Source organism: Choloepus didactylus, chromosome 8 (assembly GCF_015220235.1).
Source record: "Choloepus didactylus isolate mChoDid1 chromosome 8, mChoDid1.pri, whole genome shotgun sequence".
Lineage (NCBI taxonomy): Eukaryota > Metazoa > Chordata > Mammalia > Pilosa > Megalonychidae > Choloepus > Choloepus didactylus.
In genome coordinates, this window is record NC_051314.1 from 60,506,470 (window position 1) to 60,524,619 (window position 18,150).

The 18,150-nt window shown below is 36.4% G+C and overlaps 2 protein-coding genes across 3 annotated transcripts in view; both read left to right on the plus strand.

Moving 5' to 3' along the window:
• The window catches only part of PTPRR (protein tyrosine phosphatase receptor type R), a 289,941-nt gene extending 287,676 nt beyond the window's left edge, over nucleotides 1-2,265 (plus strand). For both annotated transcript variants that reach the window (XM_037847618.1, XM_037847619.1), the window contains one exon: nucleotides 1,077-2,265. In XM_037847618.1, the coding sequence (XP_037703546.1) occupies nucleotides 1,077-1,170 (94 nt within the window). In that variant the 3' untranslated portion in view covers nucleotides 1,171-2,265. The remainder of the gene's footprint in view (nucleotides 1-1,076) is intronic.
• A 641-nt stretch (nucleotides 2,266-2,906) lies between these two features.
• PTPRB (protein tyrosine phosphatase receptor type B) overlaps nucleotides 2,907-18,150 on the plus strand; it is a 128,945-nt gene continuing 113,701 nt past the window's right edge. The window contains exons 1-3 of the mRNA XM_037848206.1: nucleotides 2,907-2,996; nucleotides 4,226-4,621; nucleotides 16,335-16,591. Of these exons, the coding sequence (XP_037704134.1) occupies nucleotides 2,942-2,996; nucleotides 4,226-4,621; nucleotides 16,335-16,591 (708 nt within the window). The 5' untranslated portion in view covers nucleotides 2,907-2,941. The remainder of the gene's footprint in view (nucleotides 2,997-4,225; nucleotides 4,622-16,334; nucleotides 16,592-18,150) is intronic.

Here is an 18,150-nt window from a genome sequence, read left to right on the forward strand (position 1 = left end):
TAAAATAATTATTTTGAATGGTACTAATAGCCACTAAGGAGAACTGGCTAAAATACAACTTCAAAATTAGTTGTATGATTGTGGAGTTAAAGAGACTTCAAATCTACTAACAGTGATGCTATTATTCAGTAAGTAGAGAAAATAGATAACATTTAAATTAATGTCTGGTAGCTTGGCCAAGCTAAAGAACCAAAATTATAAAGGAGCAAAATGTGGCATAGCGATTTTATATACAAAAGTACAATGAGAAGCATCATTATTTCTCACGAAGACAGCTGTCTTCTACTAATCTAGTGACAAAGGAAATGCTAGGGAACTAGTGATCATAATGGTGATAACAAAAGGAAAAAAGCAAGAGTTAATTTCCTTTTTCCAAAAACATTGAAGGGCCCACCTGCTATTGTATTTAGATACCCAGCATACCACCTCCAGAAACTGAGGTTGTTTCCATTTGATTTACTCAAACCATTCCAGGGTAGACTTTCTTTTCACTTGTAGAAAGAGCAACATTTCACAGGTGACTTTTGTTTGATTAACCTACTTAGATTGGTTTTAATCAAAATGCATAAACCATTTTTACATAAGTTGAATGACAAGGCAACTGTAAAGTAATCTGGATGCCCCAGTTACATTTAATTAATCTAACCTTCACAGCAACCCTATGATACAGTTACTTTCATTACCTCATTTTAAGAGAAGAGGAAACTGAGGCACAAAGGGTTTTAAGGAACTTATCCAAGGTCACATAGATAAGAATCATCAGACGACAACCGGGCTGGCTCCAAAGTCCAAGTATTTAACCATTGAACTATACTGTCTACCCATTAATAGTTGATATGTAAGTAAATCAAGTGAGTGTCTAGTGTACCAGGCATTGTGTTAAGCCCTTTTGTACATTAAGATATTAAGTTTGCCATTTCAGTCCTTTGGACATAGACAAGAGAGATAACAAAAGAATCATCAGGTGAACCAATCTTTTTGTCTTTGGGAGGACAGTCTAGCTTGAATGTTCTCTGTGTTACTTGGAATTGCAGAACATAGCCAAAAGAAGTTATTTTATTATCTTTTCACTGCAGGGGTGGAATGGTCCAAACCAGTGAACAGTATGAATTTGTTCATCATGCCCTCAGCCTGTTTGAGAGCAGACTTTCAGCAGCAACTGTCGAGTGATTCACTGAAGACTTAGCAGAGCATCAATCTCTTGGGGTGATAATTCAAATTACCCACCTGAAGCTCCTAAAAGGAGCTTCCTGCAATGTACGGAAAGCGAAGCTCCAAAGCCAACCTGTGGCATGGATTGCAGAAGACTCGACGACATATTTAAAGATCGCCAGCCCTTTGTGTATATGAATGCATTTGTAAGCATCCTCCAAAATGTTTTGAATGGCCTATGCTAATGGAGGTATGAAAGATTTCTCACACATCCTAAGGCAGGTTTTGTTTTGTCTGTATTGACTATTTGCCACACTGAATGTATGTAACATTCTGATACATGCCATCAGGTGATGACTGGAAAAGTTATTGAAGACATTATTATTGCGTGTTTAGAAGCTTTAATGTCTGCAAAATCTGTCTTGTGAATGGACTGTCAGCTGTTAAACTGTTCTCATTTTAAGTGCTATTACCTTTCTCAGTTACCAGATTCTTGCTGCTAAAATTTGCAAGTGATTGACAGTGGTTTTTAACAAATAAGTCCTGTTTTTGAAAAAAATCAAAAGCAGTAGCTATTTTATATGGAAATGTATCTTGATAATAGTACCTGTTAAATGTATATTCATGGTACCTCCTATCAATCAATTACAGAGCACAATGATTGTCTTTGGATATATATGAATTTACTCTATTATTGGGCATAGAGGTGGCTTCTGCTCCAGAACTCTATCCCATTTATTTCTACATTGTGAGTCATTTTACTTTAAAAAGGAAAAACAAATTTGTAGCAACTATGAAATATCAAGATTTTAAATACTTGTCTGTCTTTTACTAAGAGAGAACTTTTGAATATGCTGTCTACCTGGGACTCTCTCTTCCAAAAAAAGGCAGATGCCTCTGGGAATGATGTAACCTCTCCCATTTCCAGACGTTCTTCAAAAGGATGCTGCCATGTATGTCCTTAAATTTCTGAAAGGTTTTAATCCTCAAGAGATAAACGAAGTTAGAATAACTAAACTCAGCAGGCACTAGGTGTTGAGCTCATGTATGGATTTTTAATGCCACAATGTTGACTTTGTTTCATACTGCCAATAAACTACTCTTAATACTAAACATTAACTAAAGCATATACTCTTTTTTTCCTATTTGGAGAGAGGCCATTATCTTTTGGGGAAGCCTGAAGTAGATAATGTGATGAGTTTAACTTTAGTCTTTGCAACTACCCAGTGGAGATGATTATCTCAAAATGTAATACTGTCATCACCTGAGAGATAATGATCCCAAAGTGCCATCATTATGTGGTATCCCTGGGTAATCGCCCAGCATACCATTACGCAAACAGTACATGTTTAGGGCTTTATATCACTTACCATAGCCTCTCATAAATTAGATGGTTTGTGTTTATTCAGAAGAATCACATCACCTGAAGAGATGTCATGATGTAGGAACATTTAATTGTCCAAGATTACAATTCCTTTCTTCCCTCTTGAGGTTAAGAAGTAGTCATGTGCCAAAGGAATGGTAGGTGAAGACTTACGAGTTTTATTCTGTTCCTAGAGGCTGGAATTTTTCTACATTAAAGAGAGGTAATCATAATCCCTTCTTTCTAAGGAAACAGACAAAAGGACACTGGTGTAAAACTCCCCCAAACAATTCAATAGGAGGAAGTGCTCGTCACGGACTTTTCCCCCCACCACGAAGGCACATTTCCTTCCTAGTCTTTGCTTCTCTTATCTGGGAGAATTTTTTTTTTTCCCCAAGCAAAGCATGAACAGTTGTTAAGTGGAAAATGGAGGCTGAATTTTACGTGGTGATTCTTACCTGCTTGATCCTCGGGAACTCAGGTGAGTGTGCCTGCCTCATTTTCCCTGAGGCATTTCTCCCACATCCCGCCGAGGAGTTCTGCCCTTTGGAAAGTGTCTGAAGTGAGACAGAAATGGAGCCAGGATCCCATGGCAGTTTAGCCAAAGACAAGGAAGGGGAATCGAAGGATCCAGCTGTGTCCACAGTGGCAAGATTTCTCTCCAGGAGAAAATAAATGGTCTCCTTACGTCCTCTGGATGCCTTGAGCAGCTCCTGAAATGCCGTCTTTACAACAGAGAGTAAAACACCTCGAGGAGGAATTTTTATTATTAGATAACAATCCACAGCCTGCCCAATGCTAAGGAGACTTTTTCCAATCAGGTTATAGTTTTGTTTTGTTTTATCTCAAGGAAAGAAAATAAGAAATGTGACTAAAGGGGGTAGCAAATGTTTTATTTGGAAGTTATTTGAAAGGGCCAAATGTTTTCATGGGAGAACTGGGCAATTTAAATACAAGCACGTTGAAATGTTTTTGAGCCTGAATATCTCACTTTTTACTACTGATGTTTAACAGTCAGGTGTTTCATTTTCTTACATGGAGAAATGCTGATTTTTAAAAGTTCTATGAATTAGTATTTGAGGGAAAATTGTAAAGAGAGTGTCACCAAAAAAAAAAAAGAAAGAGAAATGCTTCTCCCCAATACTGTAAGAAATTTGCTTTGTGACAATCAATACTTGTATTGGTTACTGTTACCTAGGACGGTAGGGAAAGCAAATCTCTTGGATTTCTTTTATTCAAAGTATCCAACTTGTATTGTGAAGGTCATTTAATGATTGGAAAAGAGGTGCTTTTTTAGAGTTGGGGAAGGAGTAAAATGGTAAAAAAAAAAAAAAAAAAAAAAACGGGAACAGGGTTTTTCATAACTTCAGCATGTTTAAATAATTGGACTAAAAAGTCACAACTTGTTCTTCCGATGGTTTTGTTTCTTTTCTAAGCTTCCTTTCATTATTTCAGTGGGGTTGTGTTTTCTTCCCTAAACCATGTGAAAGTGAAAGAAAGGGAGCCAAGTGTGACATTCTTAACATTTTATATTATCAGCCTTGGGATCATAAACCATAGGTGTTGAATCTGCAAATATTCAATTGAAATGATGGCAAAGGATAAATCAATCTAGTATTTGTATTTAGTTGATTTGTGAGCGGGTTATCTTGTTTTCTAATGGGCCTGATAATTTACTATACAGTACTTTATAAGCTTTTCATCTTCCAGAAGGGTTTCAGATTGTTCATGTCCAGAAACAACAGTGCCTTTTCAAAAGTAAGATAGCAGCCGTGGGCTTCTGCGATGGGACCAGCCAAAACCAGCAGTGGATGTGGACCGAAGAGGGAAAGCTCCTTCATGTTAAATCTGCCCTGTGCCTGGGCGTCTCCAGTTCCTCTAGGGGCCCTTCTCGTCCAGTCATCTTCACCCCCTGCTCCCAGGCACCCCGATGGACCTGCTATGAGCAGGAAGGGTTCCTGGAGGTGGAGAATGCCTCTCTCTTTCTCAAGAAACAAGGCTCCAGGGTAGTGGTCAAGAAGGACAGGAAATACCTCCATAGCTGGATGAAAATAGATGTCAACGAGAAGGGAAAGCCGGTCAATGAAAGCCTCTGCCCAAAAAAAGGTGAGCTATTCCCCTCAGAACCAATTCTGAAAACTCTTCTGCTAAATGTCTTGATTTCCTACACTCAAAGTTGACATGCTCCAATATATTTTCCATAGAAGACTCATAAGCTAATGCAAATGGAAACTGGTGCCCAACAACTTGGGAAACTTCATTACTCTCGTTAAAATAAACTCATGGTTTCTCTTTCTGTATCCCTCTCCCTTCTTTACCTTCTTTCCTTGCTTCTTTTATTAATTCAACCAGTATTTATTTAGCTTCTATTTTGTGCCACACACTATGCTTGGCACTTTGGGTTAAATGCTACTAGATACAAGCATAGACCAAGCATGTACACAGCATACATATGTAATGATTGAAGTCCATCAGCTGGAAATTGTTAGATTTTGCTGACATAGACATTTCTATTATCTCTCTGACTATGAGAAACCATTCTGAGAAACAACAAAAATGTTGTTTGATTAGCCGGGAAAGATAATAAATTGTACTTTTTCAAATCTCTTGGATTGGTGTTTAGGGATAGATACCTTTTAGAGTTAACATACTTTTGAAATAGTAAAAACCAATATACAGCCGCAGGCAGAGTATTCTAATTTATTGGTCATTAATGGATATAATCTATTGGTGGATACATGTAAAAACTTATATACATGCATACAAACTCCTGGTATAGCACACAATACAATTCTGAGCTAGGAATTTTTCTTTGTGAATATACATGAAGCTTAATCCTCTCTTTTATTTAATCATTTTATTGCTTATTTGCTCATATTAGAGGTTTGCTTTAGGAAGTCATGAAAGAAAAAACCAACAGAATCACAATGGGCTTTACAATCACTGAAGAAATTATCTAGAAATGAACACTTTCATGATGGAGACTGAAGTTTGACAAGGCTAAGTGAATTGTCCCAGATAGTTTAGGGGCAGAGCTATGATTAGAACTCAAGTTTCTTAACTCCCTGTCCAGTGCACATTCCATTTTATCAGTGGTTACCAAATCCTTGACCACAGACCTTTACCCAAATGACTGTGTAAGAATCACATGGTAGGATGGGGCTTATTAAAAATACAAAATTCCAGCATTCATGCCCTTTCCTGCTCCATTGCCACCTCCAAAATTCTGTTTCAGGAAATCTGGATTTGGGCATAATGCTTGGCATTTTTTAAAAAGCTTCTGAAATAATTTTGATCTGTAGCTCCATTTGGGAATCAGCATCCACTATACCCTTAAATTTCTCTCTTAGGTATTGATTCTTGAGACTCATATGAGTTTTCCCAACATCCTGATTATGGAAAATTTTCTGTCACTCATTCATTTCATAAACTAAACAAGCATTTAGTTAGATGCCAATTGAATGCAGGAGGCTCTTCTACTACAGAAGTTGACAGTTATGGTCTTAATATCTCTTCTGACTGTAAGAACAAGACAAAAATGTAAAAGTCAATTAGAAAATTCAATTTTTATGAGAGAATGTACAACATAAAGTACCAATTTGTAAAATTCCTTTTCAGTGACTCATCTAGCAAGGCCTGTCCTAAACAACATAGAATCAAAATATTCTGGTTGTACAGTTATACACAAGAAATGAGATTCTCCCCCAAACCCCAATCAAACCTCATTGAGAAGATTCTTTAATTGGAACCTTAAAAAAAGTAGATGTGGAATCCAGTGAAGAGTTATTCAAAACAGAAGATAATTCATGGGAAGACTTTCTCCTTTGATCCTCATATAAACATGTCCTATGATGCGCTTAACTTCCAAAATAAAGTGCATAGAATAAACCATTTGTGATTAGCAACCAAAAAGCCATATCCAAAACAGGCCCAATAATATGTATTGGAAAAAAAATGGACTTCTAGAAAATGAGTTAAAATTTGCACAATTATTGTACAAATAATCTCATATTTGAATACATACAGCTACAATATATGCTTTTGCTTTAACACAATTATAGCCTGACAGATCTCTTTCTGCTCTGTCTTAAACTTAACACTGATTAAAAATACAAAGTGATATTAGTGGACAAAGCATGAAAATTCACTGATTTGTTAGAGAAGGCAATGTAAAAAAATTAACCAAATATGTTTATACCGAATGATTCCAAATGCCCTTTTTCAAGGCATTATAACTAAATTCTAAAATGTATGGAGTACAAACATGCATGTTGTTCACCCATAGGTTGTTAATTTTTTAAATTAAGTTTTTCAGTAAAAGGGAGCATATCTGTGAAGGTCAAAATCTGGACCATATGTTTTATATTTGTTCCAGAGAAGAACATTCATGATTTCACACAAGCATCCAAGTAATATTTATGTAACATCTACTGTGTACCAGACCTTGTGCTAGTAATTGAATAACCCTGAACCAGTGATTCTCAGCCCAAGCTACACATCAGAAGCATATGGGGAGCTTTTAAATAATACTGATGCTGGGCTTTATCTCCCAGGCCAATTAAATCAAACTCTGCATTTTTATTATACTTCCTGGGTATTCTAGTTGCAGCCAATGAGAATCACTAATTATGTCTTGCTCCTTAGAGTAACAGGAGAGACAGGTATGTAAATAGATCATTACAATAGAGTGTAAATAGGAAAAAGTACCCTCTTCTCTAATAAATTCTTGCTAGCATGTCACATTAAACAACACTGCTTATAAAAAAAAAAATTAGGATAATTTTTAAATGGTGTATGTTTTTAAAATAAGCCAGAGTACACAATTGCTTAGGCTATCTACCTTCTTTCTTTTTCCTCTCATTTACTCAGAGTTCCTTTATATCAGGATGAATTGCATAGACTTCAAAGTGGATTCAAGTTCAATTTAAGATTAGTATGAAGTTTTTCAGAGGAGGACCTATTAGAATCAGGTTTCCTCAAATAACCAATAAATACTACAATGATTTTCATCAGGGCAAGAATGTAAAATTCATCTTTCTTTCTTTTTGTATTTTCATCTAGTTTATATTGCTTTAAAGCCCCTCAAAACAACTATTTAATGGGTCAAACAGAATAGAACAGAATTTAATGGGACATAACTAATCGAACCTAATTAAATAGAATAGGTTGATTTTGTGGAACCAGACACACCTATGCATGATTGATGACCAAATTAAAGAAAGGATCAGTTTGAGATTTTTACCATTCCCTCTTAATTTCAAGTTTGCCCTTAAAGAGTACACTGCTTGACTTCATTTGGTACAAAGGAAGTCTGTAACTGGTAGACAGACTTTTTTTTTAATATAAACCTTTTTTAGTCAATTAAAAAATTAGAGCCCTATAGCTATTATTCTGATTCATAAGAATGATAATAAAGTGATGGTCTCCAACATGAGAGCTTATCTGGTTAAAAATTGAAAAATGTCATTCTCTCATTCTATTATTTTGTCAATCAGATGCCAAATATCCAGATATTTATAAATATTCATACTTTTAGCAATGTATCAATAAAATAACAAATGGCTGACAGAAATCCTCTGTTTTCCTCCATGTATTTTGGTGTTACATTTTATACCTACATCTTCAGAGTCAATGTATTAAGAGCATAAATGTTTAGAAATCTCTTCTATATAATTTCTCAATCTCATTATATAAATTGACACAAAGCAGTTATCAATAATGCAATAAGAATAAGAAAAAACTGCATTTTGATCAATTCAGTAGCATTGCATTTTTATTGAATCACATATTTGACTTTTTTTAAAAAGCAGTGTTATTACTTCAAGAGTAAATTGCATTCTGAGATTCAAATCTCTGATTTACAAACTCTTGAAACAACACATATAAGTTGGGGGGTGCTTCTGGTATAGCTTAAAACTTATAAGTTAATGGGAAAATCGTATTGACCTATGCTTTGGGGGCTACTGATACATTAATATATTCCAGGAAAGCTCACTTGAAATTCTGTTGCAAAAGTCATTTTCCTATGACCAAGTCATTTGCATAAAACAGGAGATTCCCATGGGGGGAGGGGGAAGCTGTTAGTAAAACTAAATTGCTGTACTATAAGCCTATTGAGAACAAACTTTATATCGCCTCTAAAGCTAACCTTAGAACCCACTTTTTATATCTCCTCTAAAGCTAACCTTAGAACCCAGTGTATACTGATTAAATTACTAAATGTCTCCTTTTCTAGAAAGAGTTGAATATCAGAATTGTAGGAAACAAGAAAGGAAAACTGAGGACTACATTGAGGAAAGCCACTGTTGAAATCAGGACTATTGCCTGTTTCTTCTATGCAAACCAAATAAAAATTTTAAACCCACCAAGCCATCCAATATTATAGCTGCATATATTCTAGCAGGGGATTGTCTTGACCCCTCAAGCAGACAAGAAAGGCTACAGTGGCTTTATTACCAAATATTTATGGATCTACATGACGGGGAAAATAACTCATTTCTTGACTGCCATATCTCTTCGGAAAACAGGTAAATTTAATCAAAGGAAATTACTGATTTGCAAGTCAATCTAAGCAAATAAGCTCCGAGAAGGGGGAAATTAAAACACACTAAACTTGGCACTGGCTTCAACGACACCAGAGCATATCCATGTGCCCAGGACTTACAGGTGAAGGGTGCAAAATTCCATCCATTTCTCGGATATCTTCTCCAAGGGATGCCAAGTCTTTCTATGTTTATAAAAATCTGGCCAGTAGTCTTAAATTGTTACTTTCACTTAGGTGTATAATATTGTATGGGCAGTAATTTTGTATATGTCAGCCAACCAACCGACATTTATTCAGAATCTATTACAGATTGGTTCAATCAAATCTCTTATTTCTCTGAGGGCAGGCAAATTTTGGCAGGCAAATATTCAAGTGTCCCTGATATGATTGAGCAAATGAAACTAAAAGACATTTTGGTGATGAAGTAAACCGTGTTACTAGCAGACTTAATATAATTGCTGGTTTAAGAAATTGTTTAATTGTAGTAATTTGGGGAAATAAAATGCACAAGCCTTGTAAAAGATAAGCAATCATGTTACTCTCCGTAGAAAGGGTTTTTATTAGAGGCTTTCTGATTTAGTGGTTGGCAGAAATGCTTAGTGAAAACAGAGAGATGATGGGGGAGTTAAAAAATAAACAAACAGAAAGTGTCTTTTGTATATACAGACCCTGCTTTGACCAAATTGACCATCACAGCCATTTTAGGGTTTGTTTCCTCCTTGCATCATTATAACAACATGGGCCTTTTAATTGATCATTTATTTATATGATAATTGAAAATATCTGACAGAGTCCAGAGACCCCAACCATTTTCAACGTGTGACATCTCAATGAACTTACCAGGGCACACCAAAGTCACAAATGACTTTCATGGGCCTTGAACACTTTTGATTTGATGGGCCACTCCCATCATTAAAAATTAATTAATTAATTAAAGCTATTTAAGATTTTCATGGGCCCTAAAATTCTCATTTTTTTCCTGATGTGAGAAAAAATTAAAACATTTTCTTCAACCCTAAAGGTTCATTTTTGGATATTCATTTTTAATTAATTTAAGTCATTTTTATGGGCCCTAAAAATATTGAGGACCCTATATCCTGTGCCTATTGTGTTTAATGGGCAAGTCGGTCCTGGCACCCCAGGGTCTCACCCACCTCACCTACTCTTTCCCTGATCCCATTTAGTTAGCCTCTGGTTCAGCATTTCTCTCCCTCACCCAGGTAGCATGAACTGACAAGTCATCTTTCCTCTTCCACCCAGCATGCTTATCTTCTACTCCACCATCACATCCTCGTCCAAAAGAAACCATGGGGCCTTGGGATAAAGCAGGCACTTTTCATAAGGCAACCTCTGTCATAGTATAGTAGGTGGGAAATAATTGCTGTTGGTGAGTTTTTATTATTATTATTATTTATTTATCTAGTCTTTCACTTAGTAGTTTTTAACCTAAAACTTTCACTGTTCTGTTTTTTTTTTTCTTTTAACTATGCTACGTCTTGGTGTTAATTTTCATCTATAAATTTTAGTTTTTTCCTAATCTTGGGTCTTTTTTAAGTTCTGTGAAGTGTTATTTTTTACCTCTGATTATGACCTCCGAAAGATTTGTTTTTCTCTTCTTGTTTGCAAAGCTTCCATTTTTGACATCTCTTTTCACAAACTTTTCACTTCTTGGTTTACTTCCTCACATTTTAGATACTTATCTTTTAAACTTACTCTTTGTTACACTGATTACATTTTCTGAAATGTTTATTCTTTTTTTTTTAATTCAGTTTTATTGAAATATAGTCACATACCATACTATCATCCATGGTGTACAATCAACTGTTCACAGTACCATCTTATAGTTGTGCATTCATCACCCCAATCTATTTTGGAACATTTTCCTTACACCAGAAAGAATCAGAATAAGAATAAAAAATAAAAATTAAAAAAAAAAGAACACCCAAGTCACCCCCCCCATCCCACCCTATTTTTCATTTATGTTTTGGCCCCATTTTTCTACTCATCCATCCATACACTGGATAAAGGGAGTGCAATCCACAAGATTTTCACAGTCACACTGTCACCCCTTGTAAGCTACATTGTTATACAATCGGCTTCAATAGTCAAGGCTACTGGATTTGAGTTTGGTAGTTTCAGGTATTTACTTCTAGCTATTCCAATACATTAAAACCTAAGAAGTGTTATCTATATAGTACATAAGAATGTCCACCAGTGTGACCTCTTGACTCCATTTGAAATATCTCAGCCACTGAAGCTTTACTTCATTTCGCATCCCCCGTTTGGTCAAGAAGATGTTCTCAATCCCACAATGCTGGGTCCAGATTCATCCCCGGGAGTCATCCCAGGGAGATTTACACCCCTGGGAGTCAGGTCCCACATGGGGGGGGAAGCAGTGAGATCATCTGCCAAGGTGACTTAGTTACAGAAAGAGGGCCACATCTGAGCAACAAAGAGGCACTCAGGGGAAGACTCTTAGGGACAATTGTAAGTGGGTTTAGCTTCTCCTTTGCAGCAACAAGCTTCATAAGGGCCAGCCCCAAGACAGAGTGCTCAGCACATCAAGCCGTCAGCCCCCAATGTTTGTGAGAAAAACAGCAACAATCCAGGTAAGGAAGTCCAACACCTCTGCATCCTCCCCCAGTTCTTCAGGGGGACCCCGAATATATATTTTTATTCTCTACCCAACTTACTTTAGGATGTGTTGCTATTTCATTCTAATCTATACAGACATACCATAGCTCATTTCCTATTCAAAGTTCCATGTAATTGTAGTGTTTGAACAAACTGACTGTAGAAGTTATATTGTTTAGAAAATATAGATCCTACACCAAATAAATATCTCTTTCTTTGTTTCTCACATGGAAGAAGAAGATTTAACACACAGTCAGTTTCAACCTTTATGCTTTGACCTGATTTACCAGTCTTAACCAGATCTGCTTTATTCATATCTCTAATTGAAGTCTGGGCTCTATGAAATGTTTATTCTTTTAACCACTTCCAACAATTATTTAGACTATCAACATTTCCATCTCTTTCACTTTATCCTTATTCTACCCAAATTTGGTTCGATGTATTTAATATATATATATCATCATTTTTCTAAAGTGTCTTCTGTTTCATTTGTTATATCTTTTTTCCAGTGATATTTCTGTCTTTTAAAAAGTACATAAGAATCTGGCATCTTCCTACAGAATCAAATGTTCTGATATAGACAAAATTAATCCAATTAAAATTGTCTGTCTCCAAAATGAGTTTTATTCAAGTTATTCTGTTTACAACCTGCTTTAAAATTATTTGCATCATTTAAAGGGGAGGGAAACTACCAAATTGTTTGTTGTCTTTATTAACATTATACAAAAATCGAATTTCTATTATTATTTCTGATCCAATCATAGATTAATTTAAAAACAGCAATACACATATCTCTTTTTTTAAAAATGCATTGGAAAGATGATCTTGATATGATGCAGTCATTGCAAATCATCTTACAGGCAATGTAACCCTATAAAAAGAGCTATTTGCAACTTAAGTGCTACAACTCTTCAAACCAGGATGGTCTGCCTTACCTTGAATTGTGTTCTGAGAGGAATTGTGTTATGATGTGGAAACAATGTAGTAGCAATGGTACAATAAAGCTTTTTTATAAATAGCTTCAACATATTGTCCCATTGTGTAAGAACTTTTCCTTGCATTTGTCAAAACACATCTTGTTCTTTCATGAACTGTGAAATGTATATTCATTTTTAAAGAACGTCAGAGGAATTCATAGACATGAAAACATCCAAAGATATACTATTTTTCATATCATTTCATAGTGCTTATTTTAGCAAAGAGTTCAGAAGATGGAAAAATAAATGCATTTTGATATCTTTAAATATTTCTATAATGGATTTTCTTTTCCTGTCATCTATTTTACAATCCTTCACTACCCACATAAGAAATGATTAATATTCAACTTTGGCTCATATTGTGTATGTGGTAAAATGTTATACTTAGATATGTGTGAGAATCACCTCAGAAGCTTGTTAGAAATGTAGATACTGAACCCATACCAGACCTACTGAATTACAGTTCTAGAGGGAGGGTCAAGCATTCAATATTCTAACAAGCTCCAAAGGTGATTCTGATGCCTATCAAAGTTTGTGAACCACTGCTTTTAAATCCTTGAAACTCAGACATTGGATGTTAAGGCTAAAGCTTCTTTTTTCTTAAATAGCACAAGGTAAAAACACAGACACAAAATTAAGGGGTACTATAGTTGGATATTCTGTAGGTTCTTTCTTTGGAAAAAGGGTTGTGACTTGAAATGGAAAACAGAGTTGTTTGGTTTGGAGTGCTTCTAAATTATATTTAGAAAGTTAATTAAAGACAATTACAGAAGACTGAAATTTGTTCCATAAGACAGTCCAAAGCTACATGCAATAGTAATAAGCTATGTTATTTGCAGAAGAAATTTCTGGAGCATTTTGATCATTTATCTAATTTTGGGAAACTACCGCTTCATCCACTGAATCAAATGTCTAAGTTGACTAATAAAAGAATGTTCTTTGGATGAAAACTTACCAACTACTCCTTAGTGAAAAGAGTAAGCATAGGTTGACATGCTAAGATGTCATAATTACAGCTAGGTATTCATATTTGGAAGCTTCTTTTTGTCCTAACCTAATCATTAAATCCTTTTTTTTTTTTTTTTTTTAGGGTCTGAGAGCTAAAATTGTCATAGGTGGTAGTCAACTCAGAGAATCATCACTGTCTAAAGTTCAATGTGACTAAAATATACAGAAATTTTTACTTCCCAACAGCAGGCAAATCTACTTACTTAAGGGAATATTCAAGCACCTAACTCTAAGACTACAGAATTAAGACTGCTCCTTGAAGTTTGTTGCAAAGGAATTTCACTAATAGTGTAGTTGGAATTGTCCATGTAGAAAATATGTGTGATGAATAATTCTCTTCATCTATGTTCAGAACGACTTACCAGGTCTCAAAGGCAATGATAGTGGCACAGGATTTAGAAGGAGATAAACAAACAGAAATTAAGGGGAATGTCCAAAAATTAGTCAAATCCTGGACCTAGAGAAGTACAGGTAGGGTTGCAAGATAAAATAGACAACATTTGGATTCTAAATAAATAATTAATTTTTAGTATAAGTATGTTCTGACTAAGCAATATAATACATAATATAATCTCTGTATTAGTATATATTTGGGCCATACATAACTTAAAAAGTATTTATTGTTTATCTGAAATTCTAACTTAACTGGGCATCCTGTATTTTTATTTGCCAAATCTGGCAACCCTATGTACAGGGAACTTTGCACTACCCTCTACAACACAAAGGATGCTTAAGTCATTTTTATTTTGTTAACTTTAAAGAGAGCTGCTGATATGTATATCTTGCTGAATGGTAAAATGTCTCCTCCACCTTGATCCTCTGCTTTCGTTTGCCAGGGCTGCTTTAACAAACACCACACACTGGATTGGCTTAAACAACAGACGTTTATTGTCTTGTGGTTTTGCAGCCTACAAGTCCAGCATCAAGGTATAGGCAGGGCTTGCTTTCTCCCAGAGGTGGCTGTGTTCTGGCAATTATCCAGCACATGGCAATCCCTCTTTCCTTGTGTCTGCTCTTCCGGTTTCTGCTGACTTCAGGCTTCTTCTCTCTTCTGGCTTCTACCTCTATGTCCAATTCCTTTCCTTATTGGGACTCCAGTCATGTGGCTTAAGATCCACCCTGATTCATTTGGCCTCATCTAAATAAGATCTTCAAAGATCCTATTCACAAATGAATCTACACTTTAACCAATGATAGCATCTTCAAAATTCTTATTTACAAATGAGTTCACACTCACAGTACCAGCAAAGTTAGGACTTGAACTTGTTGTTTTTTTTTTTTTTGGGGGGGGGGGTGATTCAATCCCAAGCATCCTCTGTTGTGCCTTTTCCTTCTTTATATACATTGGCATACGAAATATGTTAGTTGGTTGAAATTAGAATGGAAAGGAATGTGTTTCAAAAGAGGGACCATCAGGGCAGATCAGCTTAGGGAAAATGTGATGATTAATAGCTATCTTTAGCTATTAATCTGCCTGGCACATAGTAGTTGCTTAATAAAGAGTAGTTTGAATGAAAAAACTGATAAAGGAGTGGTAAAAAATAAAATCTTTCCTCTGCCAGTCTTTAAACCAGAAACTCTTCAAGGTCATGGCTATCTAATTTGGCAAGATTTTAGTTGGTATTTATACCCCAGAAAACTCGGGTGCACTGTGGAATTGATGGAAGCATCTAAGCATGCTGTCTCTGCCTATTAGTTTATAGAAAGCCTCAATGCTTCATATTGCACAACTCTTCTCCTGAGTCTTGCTACTCACAGTGTGGTCCAAAGCACAACAACATCAGGATCACCTGAGAGTTTGTTAGAAAGCCTGAATCTGACAATCCCCACTACATCAGAATTTGCGTGTTAACAAGATCCACAGAGGATGGAGAGCACATTTTTAAATCATGGCTAGGTGAACCAGCTTTAAATTAATTCCACAAGGTCATAAGTTTTAAATCAATTCACTGTTCCTCCAGAAGACAGGCAGCAGTTAAGAAAATGCAACGATTTCATGACTTGCTACTCACACAATTAGGGGTAGAAAAGTCCTTACTTTCTGAGGACTTCAATCTTTGTAATAAAGTTAGGCAAGTTATTACCAGTGGTTCTCAACCTGGTATTTTGTTTAATGATCCTTTTGAGATGAGAAGTTGATGAAACTTCTCCATAGAAACCGTGAAACTTCACAGAAAAATACACAAGCACATACACACAAAACCTTGCGTAAAATTTCTGGGGATTCACGGAGCCCTTAAAACCGATTCAGTGACCGCCTACAGGTTCATAGACTCCAGGTCAGTGAACCTCTGCACTAGGAGATATAATGTTATAGACAATATCCTGCTTAGAGTACATTTAATTTTTCTTACCCCACACAGAGCTGGGTTGCTTTTGTTTTTGTTTTGTTTTGTTTTGTTTGTTTTTCCTGGTAGAACAGTTTCCACAACTTTTCCTCCACCACGTAAAATCAATCGATGGTAAAGAATGAGTGAATTGGACAGGGCAAATGAGCACTGTCACACTCAAACTAGCTTAGATTGTTTCATATAATTGAAATTTATCCACATGCCCACCATTGAAGAGGTCTTCTTTTTCTAAGTAAAATTGTTTTTATTTGAGGAATCCATAAAGCATGAAGGTAATTTGAGCAACTGTCCTTTCTTTACTTCAGCTCGGCTGGGTGCTGAAGTTTCCGTTGGAAGCACTAGAAACACCCCTCCCCCTCAAATCCCGCGTACGTTTCGTGCAATTACATATAGTCCAGAAACCCTTATTAGGAACACCACCGAGACCTTCACCAGGACCACGACAGAAAACTACAGCCACAGCAGCAGCAAGAGGCAGAACCCCTATCTGCAGATGACTGGAATTGCAGAGGCACCATGGGTTCCAAATACCACTCCGCTCTTCTCCAGCACCACTGCAGAGGTAAGGGGTCAGGGGGCTGTGGAGAGGGGCTTGTGAATGGTCTCGGACAGCCCAGGTCTTGTTGCTTTGCTAGAAACGCAACTACTAAAGGCATTTTGTGTACTAGCTGGTATTCGTACGTGTCTGATATTTATGTAATGAGAACATCTTTGAAACAGAATTTGAATGTTTTTGTCTTTTGAGGTGGCAATACTTAAGCCATCATGGCCTGACTGCACTCCTGCAGGTCGGCCACGTTTTCTGAACCAGAATCATGGCCCGTGGTCTTCCACATGCCCTGAAACCAGGAAATAGAAATTGAAATTGGCACCTTTCAGATTATCCATAAGGAAGGGGAAAGAGTCACAAAGCAATGGCAGGAATCACGATACTTGATTTGAGAGCATGTCCAAAGATATGCAGAGTCACATACCATTTCCGCAGCTGCATCCTCCACCCCACCTGTAACACCAGTGTAAAGAAGGTGTGTAGGACCACAGGGAAATCAAACGACTGAGAAGCAGCCATGGCACGGTCACAGAAGGGGCTCACATGGTTTTTCTGTTTCAGGTGTTCATCTCTGGGTTTGCTTTCCTTTCAGAGTTTTAGGCCACCATTCTAAGTAAAAACGGTAAAGTTAGAGGAAAACAAAAAAGTTATGGATCCACTTGGCAGTATTGAGCTCTTTCCTAATAAGCAACACAAATCACTTAAAGAAAGCAAAAGCCCAATGCTATCTATTCATATGACTTATCATCGATTTAGTGCTCTGGTTTCTTTTGCATTGTGCAGAATTTATTATACATGGTTCTTGGTCAGTGAGTACATACTTCATTATTGATCACATATATAGCACTACTTTGATGACTCATGGGATTTTATCTTTACCTCCATTTTTCCTTTATTATAAATCTTCCTTGCATTCTATTTCTTCTCTTGCCCCTGAATAGAATTCAGGAAGGCCAATGATTTTTCTGGACTCTCTTTATATCACTTCAACAGTAAGTACTCGCTCTCAATATGCTAACAAAATTATTCTTTCCAAGAAGTAGCCAGAACTCTAAATTTGATTTAAATTTTAGCTTTTCCTCTGCCTTTCCCCCTCCCAATTTCGGCCTGAACTAGGGTAACTGGAACATATCCAAATTCCATCACTCTCTACCTAGCTTGATACTCACAGTGTCAGATCTATCTGGGCTTGGAAAGTGAAGAGGGAAGAGAGGGATTGAGGGCAGGAGAGCTGTCACTTCAGGATGGCGTCATGAGCTGGCATTGCGCTCTCCTTAAATCTCCAACTTTCAACCCCTTTCAACCACTGATGTGAGGGATTCACCACTTACTTCTGTAATTGGATGCTTCTTGATCAAATATATCCTCTTTCAGCTGAATGTGCCTCAGCCAAAAAGTCCAAATTCTAACATCAGGTTACGAGAGTATTCAATTACTTCTGAGCTTAGAAGTTTTTTTATCAGTACAGAGAAAAAAATTAGGTTTATCAAATAAGAAACATGCTGAATAAAAATGGTAATAGAACATTTAAGAGTTCTGAACACTAAAGAGTTACATTTTAGCAAACAGGA